This window comes from Natator depressus, chromosome 6 (assembly GCF_965152275.1).
Source record: "Natator depressus isolate rNatDep1 chromosome 6, rNatDep2.hap1, whole genome shotgun sequence".
In the NCBI taxonomy this organism is placed as follows: domain Eukaryota; kingdom Metazoa; phylum Chordata; order Testudines; family Cheloniidae; genus Natator; species Natator depressus.
This window is the reverse complement of record NC_134239.1, coordinates 11,004,874-11,021,021: the sequence shown is the minus strand read 5'-3', so window position 1 is coordinate 11,021,021 and position 16,148 is coordinate 11,004,874. Positions and strand designations below refer to the sequence as shown.

The following is a 16,148-nucleotide window of genomic DNA, read 5'->3' as shown; positions in this document are numbered from 1 at the left end:
TGACTCCAACCAGAGACTGCTGAATTGGAATTAATTTGCAAACTGGATACAATTAACTTAGGTTTGAATAGAGACTGGGAGTGGTTGAGTCATTATACTAAGTGAAACTATTTCCCCTTGTTTATTCTCCCCCCCCCGCCCCGCCGCCCCCCAACTGTTCCTCAGACGTTCTTAAAAAGAAAAGGAGTGCTTGGGGCACCTTAGAGACTTACCAATTTATTCGAGCATAAGCTTTCGTGAGCTACAGCATCCGATGAAGTGAGCTGTAGCTCACGAAAGCTTATGCTCAAATAAATTGGTTAGTCTCTAAGGTGCCACAAGTACTCCTTTTCTTTTTGCGAATACAGACTAACACGGCTGTTACTTTGAAACCTGTCAGACGTTCTTGTTAACTCCTGGAAATGTGCTGGAAATGGCCCACCTTGATTATCACTTCAAAAGGTTTTCTCTCCCCCCACCCCACTCTCCTGCTGGTAATAGCTCATCTTAAGTGATCACTCTCCTTACAATGTACATTTTTTCATGGTCTGTGTGTATATATAAAATCTCATCACTGTACTTTCCACTGTATACATCCGATGAAGTGAGCTGTAGCTCACGAAAGCTTATGCTCAAATAAATTGGTTAGTCTCTAAGGTGCCACAAGTCCTCCTTTTCTTTTTGTCTTACTGTGACACACACACACTCCACAGTCACGTTGTGATCTGTAAAACACTCACGTTACACAGCCTTCCTGTACCACTCAGACCCACACACAGCTTGGGGATTGATCTCCTCAAATGCACACACCAACCTCAGGCAGCCAAGCAGCAACCACAGCCCGAACCGTGTGTTACTGTGACACTCCCACGCTGCACAGCCTGGCCAAGGCCCTCTTGTACCCACTAGTCCCCGCTCTCCTCCCAGAGCCGAGGGAGTCCGGGCTCCCAGCTCCCCACAGCACAAGGGGGCCCCACGCACATGTCAGGGGCGGGGACCGGGCTGCCCCCTTACAGGCTCCTGCCGCCCGGGGACCAGGTGCCGCGAGCGCCCCCAGCGGCCGGACTCGGGACCCAGGCGTCCGGGCGCTGGGCAGGAAGGTCGCTGTGCTGGGGCCTCCCCCGGCTGCTGGAGCTGGCGGCGCAGGCGCGGGGCCGGGCAGGGAGTGGGCGGGAGGCGGCCCCGGGGAGGGAGGCACCAGCCCCGAGGCAGGAGGTCGCTGCCCAGGCGGAGGAAGCGGCCGGGGCGGAGCCGAGCCCGGCAATGGCTGCAGCGGGGCTGGCGCAGGTAGGACGCGGGGCGGGGACTCCCCGGCCGGGCACTGGCTGGTCCCGGCTGGGGCCGAGGAGGGCCGGGGCCGGGTCCCTCCCGCGCTAGTGACCCCGGGGCTGGGGGCTGCCGCAGCCGGAGCGCTGGGGCCGGGGAGCGGCGCTGGGGGCCCCGGGCCGGGCGGACACGCGGAGCCGGGCGCGGCCCCTTCCTCCGGGCGAGGCCCCGGGCTGGGGCTGGAGCGGAGGGTGCTGAGTGTGTAACGCTTGTGCCAGCAGCTGCGGGTGGCGTTTGAGGACGTGGCTCTGTATTTCAGCCGGGAGGAGTGGGAGCTCTTGTCCCGGCCAGAGAAGCAGCTGTACCGGGACCAGATGCTGAGGAATTACCGGGCCCTCGTTTCCTTGGGTAAGGACCAATTTATCTCTACTCATAGCTGTCCAATGTCTGTGTTCCCTTAATGCCACCCCTGGCATGTGCCACCCGATGGCTGAGTAGTGGCAAATGACAGCCTCTTTCAGTTCGGCTTCCTGTTGAAGAACTCAGGGCTACAGAGCCTTGGGCTAGTCTTAGTGTAACTTGTTTACCTACCTCAGTCCTGGCACAGGGCTGGTTGCAAACAGCATATGAGCAAATAAGACTAATAAGGCAGGAAGAAAACAGCTCCCCACCTCCCCAGAAAGAATGAACATCATAATCTTAACTGTACATTTGAACAATTCTTGCACGCTAAGCAAAAAAATGGTAGGTCTGTATAACAGTGACACCTGCCAGGACTCAGTCCCAAAGCAAATTGAGAAGGATCATAGACATTGCTGCTTCAGAGTACGAACTCAACTTGCCTGGCGGGAGACGGGACGAAATCTCCTCTAAGGAAGTTTAATTTCTTTATTCTCCTGCTTGAGATCTCTTGTGCTTTCCTCTCAAGCAGTGTCTGAGATTGGGGCCTCATCGCACCGAGTGCTGCAGAGACAAACACTGACCGAGATCGGAGCCCTACTGTGCTGGGATGCACCGACATATAAATGAGTCCCTACCCGCAAAACTTTAGTAATAAAACTGATTAATTCCCCCCAAACAGGCTATTCAGGTTCCACACCAGACTTAATCCACCAGATAGAGGTTGGGGAGGCAGAGCTCTGGATTCGGGATGCTGAGGACTCCAGGGAAAGCTCCGGGCCAGAGAGCCCATTCCGAGGTGAGTCGTAATAATCCAATCCCTTCTGATTTACGCACCTGCTAGTGGACGGCTCCTTAATGTAGAAGGCAAAGGCAGAGTGAAATCCACTGCCTGGGAACTGAAGGGGACAAATGGAGGCTGGGAATTAGGGGCCAGTATTTATTTTGGAGGGGAAGGAGTTACTGGGCTGGAGGCAGGAATCACTGGGGGAGTTTCCCTGGCTGGGATAGGCAGGAAGCCAGGCTGGATGGGCACAATGATTGATATCTATGAATCCTAGAAATTATAGAAATGTAGGACTAGAAGGGACCTCAGTAGGTCATCTAGTCCAGTCCTCTCTACTAGAGACAGGACTACGTATTATCTAGTCCAGGTGTTTGTCTAACCTGTTCTTAAAAGCCTCCCATGATGGAGATTCCACAACCATCCCAGGTAATTTGTTCCAGTGCTTTACTACACTTAGAGTTTGGAAGTTTTTCCTAATATCTACCCTAAATCTACCCTGCTGCAATTTAAGCCCATTACTTCTTGTCCTGGCCTCAGTGAATAAGGAGAACAATTTATCACCTTCTACTTTGTAACAACCTTTTATGTACTTGAAGAATCTTGTTAAGCCCCCCTCAGTCTTTCCTTTGCCAGGCTAAACAAATCCAATTTTTTCAATCTTTCCTCGTAGGTCATGTTTTCTAGATCTTTAATCATTCTCATTGCTCTCCTCTGACCCCGTCCAGTTTGTCTACATCCTTTCTGAAGTGCGGGGCCCAGAACTGGACACAGGAGTCCAGTTGAGACCTTACCCGTGCTGAGAGGAGTAGAAGAATTACTTCTCACATCTTGCTTGCAACACTCCTGCTAATACATCCCAGAATATTTGCTTTTTTTCTTTTCAACAGTATTACATTGACTCATATTTAATTTGTGATCCACTGTAACCCCAGATGGTTTTCTGCAGTACTCCTTCCTAAGCTGTCATTTCAGTTCTGACCATTTCTCCAGTTTGTCAAGATCACTTTAAATTCTAATCCTGTCCTTTAATGCGCTTGCAACCCCACCCAACTTTAAATTGTTCATAAGAATATTAAGTTGGTTAGACATAATTTGTTCTTGACAAATCCATGCAGACTGTTACTTATTACTTTATTTCCTTCTAGGTCAGGAGGTCTCAAACTATGTGGCCTGTGGGGCTCCAGCAGTTTTGGGGCCGGGTCTCTCCCTTGGCCCCACCTGCCACCCCTCAGGTGTGGTCCCCCGCCCCCGGCAACTTACAATGGCCCGGGGCCCCGGCAGTGCAGCAGAGCTGAGCGGTGTCTGCCTGCTCACTCCACGCATCTGCCAGCCCCCACTAAGCACATTAAGTTGGTGGAGGGCATCCACAGTACCATGGCTAGCATTGACTCTTGGAACGGTGCACTTTGGGTAGCTATCCCACAGTTCCCGCAGTCTCTGCCGCCCATTAGAATTCTGGGTTAAGCTCCCAATGCCTGATGGGGAAAAACATTGTTGCGGGTGGTTTTGGGTGCATGTCGTCAGTCGCCCCTCCCTCCGTGAAAGCAATGGCAGACAATTGTTTTGCGCCTTTTTTCTGCAGCAGACGGTGCAATAGGATTGATAGCTGTCCTCGTAAACGGTGTATGGCTCCACCACTTCTGCTGCAACTCTGCTCTCCTGTGAGCTGGAGGCTTCTGCCTCGGGCTGCTCTCCCAGACGGCAGCACAACGCGGTCGCGCCTACCCCTTGCTCCCGTGGCTCATGAAGCCTGGACAGTAGTAAGGAGCATTTCAATTATAGGCTGAGCAAGGTGGTTTTGGGTACATGTCGTCATTCTCCCCTCCCTCCGTGAAAGCAACAGCAAACAATTCTTTTGTGCCTTTTTTCCTGGATTACCTGGGCAGACGCCATAGCACGGCAAGCATGGAGCCTGTTCAGTTCACCGCTGCAGTTGTGACCATTGTAAACACCTCGCACATTATCCTGCAGTATGTGCAGAATCTGCAAAACCGGGCGAGGAAGCAATGACAGTGCGATGACGATAGTGATGAGGACATGGACTCAGATGTTCCTGGAAGCACAGGATGTGGCAGTTGGGAGATCATGGTGCTGTTGGGCCAGGTTCATGCCGTGAAACGCTGATTCTGGGCCTGGGAAACAAGCAGACTGGTGGGACTGTATAGTGTTGCAGGTATGGGATGATTCCCAGTGGCTGTGAAACTTTTGCATGTGTAATGCCACTTTCCTTGAACTTTGTGACTTGCTATCCCCTGTCCTGAAGTGCAAAGATACCAAAATGAGAGCAGCCCTCACAGTTGAGAAACGAGTGGCGATAGCCCTGTGGAAGCTTGCAACGCCTGACAGCTACCCGTCAGTCGGGAATCAATTTGGAGTGGGCAAATCTACTGTGGGGGCTGCTGTGATGCAAGTAGCCAGTGCAATCACTGACCTGCTGCTATCAAGGGTAGTGACTCTGGGAAACGTGCAGGTCATTGTGGATGGCTTTGCTGCGATGGGGTTCCCTAACTATGGTGGGGAAATAGACAGAACGCATATCACTATCTTGGCACCAGACCACCAGGGCAGCCACTACGTAAATCGCAAGGGGTACTTCTCAATGGTACTGCAAGCACTGGTGGATCACAAAGGACGTTTCACCGACATCGACATGGGATGGCTGGGAAAGATGCATGACGTTTGTGTCTTCAGGAACTCTGGTCTGTTTGAACAGCTGCAGGAAGGAACTTACTTCCCAGCCCATAAAATTACTGTTGGGGATGTTGAAATGCCTATCGTTATCCTCGGGGACCCAGCCTACCCCTTAATGCCATGGCTCATGAAGCCGTACACAGGCACCCCGGACAGTAGTCAGGAGCCGTTCAACTATAGGCTGAGCAAGTGCAGAATGGTGGTAGAATGTGCATTTGGACGTTTAAAAGCTCGCTGGCGCAGTTTACTGGACCTTGACGAAACCAGTATTCCCATTGTTATTGCTTCTTGCCGTGTGCTCCACATTATCTGTGAGAGTAAGGGGGAGACGTTTATGGCGGGGTGGGAGGTCGAGGCAAATCGCCTGGTGGCCAGTTTCACGCAGCCAGACACCAGGGCGATTAGAAGAGCACAGCTGGGCGTGCTCTTGCTGCCTTTCCCGCGTCAGATCCCCCAGACAGTGGAGCAGTTTGCTCCCCCATTAGCTTGAGCATGGCGTCCTGCCTGCTCTCATCGCGCGCCTCCCTCCTCTCATCGCATTCATTGAACGCTTTCCGGGACTCTGCCATTGTATGTTTCCGTGCATTCAGCTGGGCTCTGTCAGTGCGGGAGGACTGCCTAAGCTCTGAACACATGTTGTCCTGAATGCATCTTTTTTCGCCTTCTAATCTGGGACAGCCTCTGGGACGGAGATGATAGGGGGAGCATGGAAACATTTGCACCTGCGGGAGGAGAAAAAGGGAGAGTAGAATTTTAAAAGATACCAAAGGGGAGACTCTTTCTCAGTGAAACATGCAATTCATGGTACATTTAAAAGGAGAGCCTGCGGTTTCTGTGCCGATGCGCAACACGACCCCCCTCCACCACCACCACCACGTGGCTCTGATCAGGGCTGAGCCCTTTAAGCCAAACGCGAACAGCCTAGCGTGAGCGGACTTTTCCAGTAGCATTACTGGCCATTCCAGTAGCATTAATGCATCCCAATTCTTCAGGGCAAAGGAATCATTAAACACACTTTCTTTTAAACCCTGTCTCGTATTTACAAAGGTACACCAGAAGTGCCTTCTCTGGCATCATAGTGCCAGAGCCCGCCTTGGGAGGGGGTGGAGGGTATTGGCTCCAGGGTGATGAACAGTTCCTGGCTGCCGGGGGGAATGGATTCACCGCTTGCTGCCTGTGCACTGCCCTCTTCCTCCTCCACAAAATCATCCTCCCTGCTCTGTGAGACCCCCCTTGCAGGTGTCCACGGACAGTGGTGGGGTAGTGATAGCATCCCCTCCCCAGATTTGCGTGCATCTCATCATAGTTGCGGCATGTATGGGGCTGTGACCTCAAGTGACCGTTCGCCTCTTTTGTCTTTTGGTAGGCTTGCCTGAGCCCCGTAATTTTCACAGGGCAGTGCTGTGTATCCCTGGAGTAGCCTCTGTCCGTCATGCCCTGGGAGATTTTCTCATATATGTTGGCGTTCTGATTTTTGAACAGAGTTCTGCCTGCACAGATTCTTCTCCCCATACTGCGATGAGATCCAGTCCAGTACCTCCCGGAGCTGGAGCTCATTTGCGCATCTGGGACTGCATGGTCACCTGTTTGTGCTGGTGAGCTGTGCATGGTCACTGATGAGCTCACCATGCTGCTCAAACAGGAAATGAAATTCAAAAGTTCCCGGGGCTTTTCCTGACTACCTGGCTAGTGCATCTGAGTTGAAACTGTTGTCCAGAGCGGTCACAGTGGAGCATTCTGGGATAGCTCCCGGAGGCCAATACTGTGGAATTGTGTCCACAGTACCCCAAATTTGAACCGGTGATGTTGATTTTACCACTACTCCCCTTGCCAGGGAGGAGTACAGAACTTGATTTTAAGAGCCCTTTAAGTCGACAAAACGGGGTTCGTTGTGTGGATGGATTTCGTTTTAATTCAACCTAACGCGTTTAAATTCAACATAATCATGTACTGTGGACCAGGCCCAAGTAATTCATAACTATTTTCCTTTCCTATTTTAGGCTCAGATCCTACCCCATTGACACTGGTGTTCACTATCTTAGTTGACTGATTACTGCTAATTTTTTTGGTGAAAACGAAACAAAAGAGGCATTTAACAGTTTGGCCATTGCTGCTTTTTCTCTTATTGTCTCTCCCTCTTCATTTAGTTATGGGCCTAGCCTGCCCTTCGTCTTCCTCTTGTTTCCCTTGTATTTATAAAATGCTTTCTTGTTCCTCTTTATATCCCTAGCTAGTTTAGCTTTTTGTTTTGCCTTGGCTTTTCTAATTTTGTCCCTACATGCTTGTCGTGCTTTTTTGTTTGTTTGTTTGTTTTTAAATATTCATCCTTTGTAACTTGACTTAGTCATACAAGAAGTTGTCAAAGTTCCTTGCCCACTCTGAACTCTAGGGTACAGATGTGGGGACCTGCATGAAAACCCCCTAAGCTTATTTTTACCAGCTTAGGTTAAAACTTCCCCAAGGTACCAATTATTTTACCTTTTGCCCTTGGACTTTATTGCTGCCACCACCAAGCGTCTAACAAATATATATAACAGGGAAAAAGCCCGCCTGGAAACGTCTTTCCCCCCAAAACCCTACATCCCGTTTCCTGGGGAAGGCTTGATAAAAATCCTCACCAATTTGCATAGGTGAACACAGACCCAAACCCTTAGATCTTAAGAACAATGAAAAAGCAATCAGATTCTTAAAAGAAGAATTTTAATAGAAGAAAAAATAAAAGAATCATCTCTGTAAAATCAGGATAGTAAATACCTTACAGGGTAATCAGATTCCAAACATAGAGAATCCCTCTAGGCAAAACCTTAAGTTACAAAAAGACACAAAAACAGGAATATCCATTCCATTCAGCACAGCTTATTTTATCAGCCATTTAAACAAAAGAGAATCTAACGCATATCTAGCTAGATTACTTACTAAGTTCTAAGACTCCATTCCTGTTCTGTTCCGGGCAAAAGCATCACACAGACCGCGAGAACCTTTGTTTCTCCCCCCCTCCAGCTTTGAAAGTATCTTGTCTCCTCATTGGTCATTTTGGTCAGGTGCCAGCGAGATTATCCTAGCTTCTTAACCCTTTACAGGTGAAATGGTTTTTCCTCTGGCCAGGAGGGATTTTAAAGGTGTTTACCCCTCCCTTTATATTTATGACAGAAGTAGAAACTCTTTTTTTTTGAGTTTCAGGTCATTGAAGATCTCCTGGTTAAGCCAGGGAGTCTTATTATCATACTTCCTCTCTTTCCTACTCATTGGATATCTGTGACCTAGGATGGGACCTAAAAATGATGGGACCTCAAAGCTGTGAAAGAGAAGTGGATCGGAGATGGGGAGGTTGGGAGTTGGAAGAGGGTGGGATAGTGATATGGGACAATGTGTGGAGGGGGAAGATTTGAGGGATGCTGAGGGAAAGAGAGAGGTCTCTGTGGTGGGGGAGCATATGGGAGCTGCATTTACCTAGTGGGTAGGACATTGCAGTAGGATTCAGAAGATCTTGGTTCAGTTCTAGAAGCGAGTCACTACAGCTCCAGCATGCCTCAGATTCCCCAGCTGTGTAATGGAAAGGGCACTGGGGCTATGAGGATAAAATCCATCTGTGTGTGTCAGTGGGTCTGGCACTGGGGGTCAGACAAGCACCTGGCTAGAAAGACACGCCTGCCGGTCCATAGACCGCAACACCACCTTCTAGGCTTCCCATATCTCAGAAAATCATACCAAGCCGGGGTGCCCAAGAGATTTTTCAAATGGGCTTCATGCCTGCCCCTCCTGACTCAGGCTGTACGTGCTGGTGCCCTAAGGCCCTTGGCACCTGGATCCAGAAATACTTCAGATGGGGACAAAAACCTCCTTGCAGCCTGGGAGAGCATCCCAGAGTCACTGGCCCTTGGCAGAGAAGGCGCTGTCCTCTCGAGGTTTCCACCTCACCCCCTCTCTGCTGCTTCACTTCACACATGACCTCTCAGGCTGGAGAAACCTGCCCCAGCGAACAAGGAGAAAGATGGGCGTGACTCAGGGCAGGGCAGGATCAGTCACGTGTGATGAGTGTGAGGTAACACCACACGGAGGACGCCATTTTGTAGAGCAGGTCTCCGGCACTTCCAGCGCTTCACTGTAACGCTCTAAAACTGCCCCACGTTCCAGGCAGCTGCTGCTGGGCATGTTTGGTAGCCAGACGAAATCGTCCTTCAGGCCACAGCTTGGAGTACCCTGGTGTATAGGCTGGGTGTGAGGGAGTGGGGGTGGAATGGCCATTGTTACATCCCCTCTCTTCCTGCTCTCTTAGTGGCACGAAATCGTTCTTACTTACATTGCTTCAGTGTCCATGCTTAGCCCAGCCCTCAGCTTGAATGCAGTCTGTGGCTGTCTGTAGCTCAAAGGCCTGCCAGGTAGCAGCTATTCACCCCTTCCAGCTCAGCAGTGTCACTGATTGGGTTGTAAAACAAGACATGGTTTTCTGATTGCATCACACAAACCCTGAATGACTTGTCATCCCCTCAACCCACTTCCCACCCCCAAAAAACCCCCTACCCTTTTGAGGGTTTTAGTTTAGTTTTAGTTTTGCACAAAGAGTGAAACGTCAGGCAGAGAGTAAATGACTGCTTTAGAAGGAATTCCTTGAAAAGGACTCACTCCCCCGCAGGAATAAATTGCGTAGTTCTAAGCAGCTTTAGACCGGTCTCACTGCATCAACATGAGCTAGTTTTGAACCAATATGGTTAAAACAGCGCAAACACTGTGGAACAGGCCTCATGGTATAAAACAGGAGAATGTGAAGAACCAGCCACATGTAAATAGAAACCTCTGATTGAAATATAACCAAAATCAATTTGAAACAAACCCTGGACCCTATTTTTTAGCACTTAGAGCACCTAGTTCTGGATAAGGGCCCTGTTGTGCCAGGCACTGTCTGTATTCTGGGAAAGCTACAGTTTAATCATCAAAGAAAACCCAAGAGGTGCATGGCGCACGAGGGAGCAGGCGCTAGGTGCTGCAAACAACATAGGGTAGAACCACCCTGAGTCAGGCTGCAGATTTGTCATGGCATTTTGTATAAAAAATTACAGAAAATTTAGTAAAAGTCACAAGTCACTAAACTTCCTGTGACTGCTCCTTGATTTTTAACAAAACCTGCCCTCTTCCTCGCCATGGGGCACCCACCCAGCACCTCCCCCAGTGCTGCAAACCTGACCGCAGCCTGGTGCAGAGGGGTTGGTGCGGGCTAGAGAGGATCTGGGTGGCAAGGCCATTCACTGTAGTTTGGCTTGCCTCCCCTACCATTATCACTGGGGGGCGGGGGCAAATCTGAGTGGTGCTGTAACCCCGCAGACCAGGTCTCAGTACCCAGAGAGAGGCGTTCTGTGAGACAGAAGCCGCCATTGCAGGGTGAGGCACCCATCCAAAAAACAGTCACAGACAAATGGTGAAATCGCTCCATCTGTGACATTTTCCATCCTTGACAAACCTGTAGCCTTAACCGTGAGCTCTCTCCAGCAGGGCTCGGGATCCTGGGGGGAACGCGGACACAGTCTGAATGTGGAGAAAGCACGGTAGGGAAGCAGGATTCCACATCCCACAGAGGGATCCATGCACAGGACGCAGTCCATCCCCGGGGTAAACTCAGCCAGAGACCAGACCTTGCTACACACCAGAGACTCCCCATGGGCCAGCGTCCCCACCACTGCATCGACTGCGCCAAGAGGTTCAGCAACCCGTCCGCGCTGAACCAGCACCAGTGCACGCACACCAGGGAGTGGCTGCACCGCTGCTCTGACTGCGGCAAGGATTTTGCACAGAGTTCAACCCTGAGAACACACCAGCGCACACATCGGGGAGCAGCCGAACCACTGTTATGATTCTGGTAAGAATGTGAAAAAAACCAATCCACCCACCCAGCACCAGTGCACGCACACTGAGGGGAGGACATTCCGACACACTGGCTGCAGCAAGAGCTTTGCACGGGCCTCCTCCTTGCAATCACATTGGTTCTTTCACAGCCGAGAGCAGCAGTACAGCTGTGCTGACTGGCGCAAGCACTTTGCTAGATTGGCCAACCTCACCCGGCACCCGGTCACGCACACCGGTGCCCCTCTGCCACCGCCAGGGCCTGAGGGGCTTCTGGCAGCCCGTGGGCCTGACACAGCGCCAGCAGATGCAGACCAGGGAGTGGTCCTGTCCCCATGATGCCCAGCAGAGAGACTGGGGGGCAGGGGAGGGGATTTGGCTGAGCAAGTGTGGGGAAGAGCAGACAGGTGGAGGGAGTTTAGAGCAGATGATCACAGCCTACTGCATTAGGGAGCCCTCCCCCTCATGTAGGTGGGATCCAGCCATGTCTCTCTTTCTGTCCTACACTCACTCACTCATTTCACTGGGGTGTAGCCAGGATAACCCCTTCTCTCTCTCTCTCTCCTCCCGTCTAGATGGGACCCAGCCAGGAACTTCCTCCCCCCCACACCTAGCTCTGTTCCAGCCAGCGGGTGACTCTTGGGTGACATCTAGAGGTGGGATTTGCAGTCCTCCTTCAGCATGAATCGGGCTGAGGGGTAGGGTAGGACAGCCTAGTGTGTGTGATTGAAAGAAGATTCAGGAACTGCACATGCTGTCTACTTTAAATAGGAATGTGATGAAGAAGAACTACGCCCCTAATGTGTAACAAAGGTCTGTCTAACCAGGTGTTTCTTTGCTATTAAAAAAGCTGATGCATTCACACAGCAGGTGGAAAAGCCAATGTAAAGTGCAACCAATCAAAGTGTTCCAGGCCCTAACTGACCATGAGGCCTGATGAACTGTGTGACTGGCAGGTGCACAGAGAGAGTTTCCCATTACTCCTGGGGGAATTCTGCCCCTAAAAATTCTGCAAACAATATTTTAAAATTTTGCATATTTAATTTGTCAAAATAACACAATATAATCACACTGGTTTCAGAGTAGCAGCCGTGTTAGTTTGTATCTGCAAAAAGAAAAGGAGGACTTGTGGCACCTTAGAGACTAACACATTTATTTGAGCATAAGCTTTTGTGAGCTACAGCTCACTTCATCAGATGCATGAACACTAGTTTCAGTTATTTTGGTAATTAATTTCAAAATTCCTGTCAGCAAGTATGTCTGTAGCAATGGAGGGAACAAAAAAAAGATTCAGAAAGTGTTTTTTGACAAATAAATTCTTTACGAGGCATATTAACACAGAACTCTGAGTAAGAATTCATGTAAACTATAATACAGAAACCTATTTCCTGCACCCCTCAGCAGTAGTACAAAGGCTTGGGGGAGTCAGGAGTAACAGAGGAGCTGAGAGAGAGGGAAGTAATTGCTGGAAGTAGCCTGGGAGTGAAGCAGGAGGGTTGTTGGGTGTGGGTGGGAGAAGTATGTAACAGATTTGGGGGGGCGGGGATTGTTAGAGAGTTGGGGAGCCTCCCCCATGCTTCCCTGGCTGACTCCCTAGCCTCTCCCATTCAGTTAGGCACATCTGCCCCACTCCTGTGTGTCCCTGCACCTTCCTTCCCCTATCCCTGTGTGACCCTGCACTCCCACTCAGCCACACCTGCCCCTGTGTAGCCCCTGTCCCTGTGTGGTCCTCCTGGGGGGAGGGTCCACTCCCACTTAGACCCTCACCCCAGTCTTCCCCCCCACCAGCCCTTCTGAACCCCAGCCTATGTGATCCCCGCAGCAGCCCTATGTGCCCTGCTCTGTCTGCCCCCCCCCCCCCCCCCGCATATTGCCTGCTTCCTCACCTGGCCCTTTTGGGCAGTTTGCTGTGAGGAATGCCACTTCTGCTACAGCTCTGAGCTGGCTGCCCTCTGTTCTGGCGCCATAACAGCTCCTGGTGGGAGAAAGGTGTAACTGCAGCGCCTCGCTGGCAAAATGTATTTTCTGCCAAAGGGAAAAAAAAAGTCTGCTGGGGACATGAATTCTGCGCCTGTGCAGTGGCGCACAATTTCCCCAGGTCTATACAGGAGACCACATTCAGCCTGAGCTCCTGTATAACACAGGCCAAAGAAGTTCCCTGAGTTAATGCCTGTTTGAACTACAGCAGAACTTTCCTTTTTTTTTTTAAATCCAGTCTTGATATTAAAATTGCCAGAGATGAAGAATCCACCAGGATGCTTCAGAAGTTATGAATTGTGCATGCATGGTTAAAAGTAGGGAAGGAAGTTTGTTTTTATTTTACCATGTGTCTGTGAAGAAGAGCTTTAAGTTGCCATCTCTTCACCTCACCTCCCCTCCCCTCCCCTCTCCTCCCCTCCCCCCGACAGCTCACACTGCAGTGAAGAGATGAATTCTCTGTTGTAAAAACAGCTTATGCACACGGCGAAATGGTTGTGGATGTTCTCAGAGGAGAGTCAAACAGCACAATGCCTCTTGCAGGGCAGCAGCCATTGCACCAGATGTGCAAAGGTGGGCTGAAGGCAGCAGTAGCCGGCTGCACAGTGTGGGCTTCATTTCCTTTGGGCAGTGGCTGCTTTCTCCCCTCCATGAAAGTCTGTCTGATGCTTTGATCATCCCACCGCTTACACAATAGCACCTTGATTGGATTGACACAGCCCACTCTGACCTGTGCTTTGGGGCTGGAGAAGGAAAAAATCCCTCACAACACTTGGGGTAGGAGGGTTGTTTAATTTGGTTGTACTTGAAATATATTATTCTATTGAAATACTTGAAGATGGGGGCCAGCTTTGCGATGTACAGCCACTTAGTGCCACAAAGCCACTTAGTGCCTCAATCCCCATTATACAAATGGGGAAACCAAGGCACAGAGAGCCTCACCCAAGGTCAGTCAACAGGCCAGCAGCAGAGCTGGGAATGGAACTCTGGTCTCCTGGATCCCAGCCCATAGCTCAGCCCACTGAACCACACTGCCTTTAAAAACAGCTCTTCAGTGTGTAATGTCTTGCTGTGCCTTTAAATGAAAACACTGGGCTTCACACTGCCAAACTGGGCAAGGAGTGATCTGACCACCCAGGAATGCCCCAGCTTTTAATGAGATGAAAGGAGGGGCCTGTTCCACAGTGTGTACTTATTGTATGACTGGTAGGGTTGCCACCTGTCCAGGTTTTGGCTTTTGTGTCCGGGTGCCATTTAGGGTTTCTGGGTGTCTGGCTTTTGGGATCTGGCAACCCTAAATGGTGCCCGAACCAAAAGTCCGGTTACGGGGCGGGAGGAGGCAGCAGTGCTGAGCGAAGAGAAAGGAGCTGAGGCAGGCGTACCAGAAGGCAAGGGAGGCAAACCGTCACTCTGGTCCCGCGCTGAAGACCTACCCCTTCTATCAGGAGCTGGATGCCACCCTTGGTGGTGACCTCACTTCCACCGCCAAGAGCCCTGTGGATACTTTGGCGGGGCTGCAGGAGGTGGACAGGGGGCTCAAGCCCAAGAACGAAGTCCTGGACAAAGGTCAAGCTGGAGAACATTGTGGAGTCGGTGGTAGGGTCATCCGGTGGCACAGCGAGTCAGGAATTCTCCACTCCGGAGGGGTCTAGCCGGTCTCAGTGGTCTGTTTGTGGCCCACAAGACACGGGAGAGAAGAACCGTAGTAAGTGTTCATTTTGGAGCTCATGCTGCTCAGTTATATGAGGTAGACCTGTTCTTTCCTATGTATATTGTGGCAGTGGGTGAAGGGATAGAGAAATTAAAAAGAAAAAAATAAATAAAACCCAAAAGCCTGCACACACAGCCCCAGTCACAAACCCCTCCCAGCCCTACTTCCCAAAACGAATAAGCATTCATTCAAGACAACTTATGAACCACCATAAGCATACATTCAAATTAGTTTTATAGATGTCATCCACTCACATACACATTCATACTTGTTTTTCAGCATTATTTTATACAGAATACGCACACAGCCTAGCTTAAAGGAAATCTAACAGTGTTCAATTGTTCAATACACCCCATGTAGACAAAATGTAGGGCTAGTTTACACTATTTTATGTTAGAGTTGATTGCACTTTTTACCAGAGCTATAAATGTTGTTTTCTGACCTCTCTACACACATACAGACACATAACACTTTAACATCCACCCTTCCCTCCTCTTTCTCAAAACAATTAAGCATACACTCAAACCAAACTGCATATTATTTTATAGATAAACTACTTTAAGCATACGTTCAAGTTAGTTTTATTGACAGTTAAGTCTCACAGACCATCATACTTGTTTTCAGCAGTATTTTATACAAAACACACAGAGCCTGTCAGGTAAATCTAACAATGTAAAGTTGGACAATACACCCACGTATGAGACAAAATGCAGAGCTGGTTATTGATTTATTTGGCACATTTAGCAAAATACTAAAAAAGAAATAAGAAACTCATGAAACACTTAGGCCTGGCAGAAGCTATAAAAAGCCCTAGAAACATCTGCATTTTGCCTCTTCCCTGCACTGATCTCTGGACTATGGACTTATAATAAAAGGAGCGTTCTAACCAATTGACTCGGGACCTTCCATTCTTTTGGATGCCATCAGAGACTTAACAAGCCAACAGTTTATTCCATCACTGCTTCAAACCGGACACAAGCACTTTGCAATGTGTGTATGTATTTGATTCCTTTAACAGTTTTTACCCTCACCTCTTTCTTTCGCTTATACATAAACCTTTAGCTCAGGGGTCTTAAACACATGGCTTTCAATCTCAAACACGCAGTTCCCTGTTCCCGGCCAATGGGAGCTTCGGGGGAGGTACCTGGAGGAGCAGCCAGGGCAACACACAGACCCCTGTACCCCCCCTCCCCCAGGTTCCGTCCGCTTCCCGGAGCGGCGCGGGGGCAGGGCAGGCAGGCAGGAAGGGAGCCTGCCCTGCCCCGGTGCGTGCCAGGCCAGAGCCTGCCCCCCAAAACCCCTCCTGCAGCCGAACCCCCTGCCCTGAACCCCCTCCTGCACCCCGACCCCCTGCCCTGAGCCCCCTGCTGCACCCCACACCCCTCCTGCACCCTGAGCCCCCTGCTGCACCCCACACCCCTCCTGCACCTCAACTCCCTGCCCTGAGCCCCCGCCACACCCTACCTGCACCCCCTGGGGGCAGGGAGGGGGCGGAGTTGGGGT

General features: G+C 50.4%; 1 protein-coding gene across 1 annotated transcript; it reads left to right on the top strand.

Annotated features, from left to right (window-relative positions):
• The first annotated feature begins 960 nt into the window (after positions 1-960).
• LOC141989679 (zinc finger protein 92 homolog) lies at positions 961-11,673 on the top strand. The gene is made up of 5 exons (XM_074956613.1): positions 961-1,266; positions 1,527-1,653; positions 2,327-2,443; positions 10,610-10,973; positions 11,533-11,673. Exons 1-4 carry the CDS (start codon positions 961-963, stop codon positions 10,966-10,968), a joined length of 909 nt encoding a protein of 302 aa, XP_074812714.1. The 3' UTR covers positions 10,969-10,973; positions 11,533-11,673.
• Positions 11,674-16,148: the final 4,475 nt, after the last annotated feature.

Excerpts from the sequence above, each read along its gene's own strand:
- LOC141989679 (XM_074956613.1), top strand. The coding sequence starts at position 961 with ATGTCAGGGGCGGGGACCGGGCTGCCCCCTTACAGGCTCCTGCCGCCC. Across the intron at positions 1,267-1,526 it reads CTGCAGCGGGGCTGGCGCAG|CTGCGGGTGGCGTTTGAGGA; the intron begins GTAGGACGCGGG and ends TTGTGCCAGCAG. Across the intron at positions 2,444-10,609 it reads GCCAGAGAGCCCATTCCGAG|GGCTCGGGATCCTGGGGGGA; the intron begins GTGAGTCGTAAT and ends TCTCTCCAGCAG.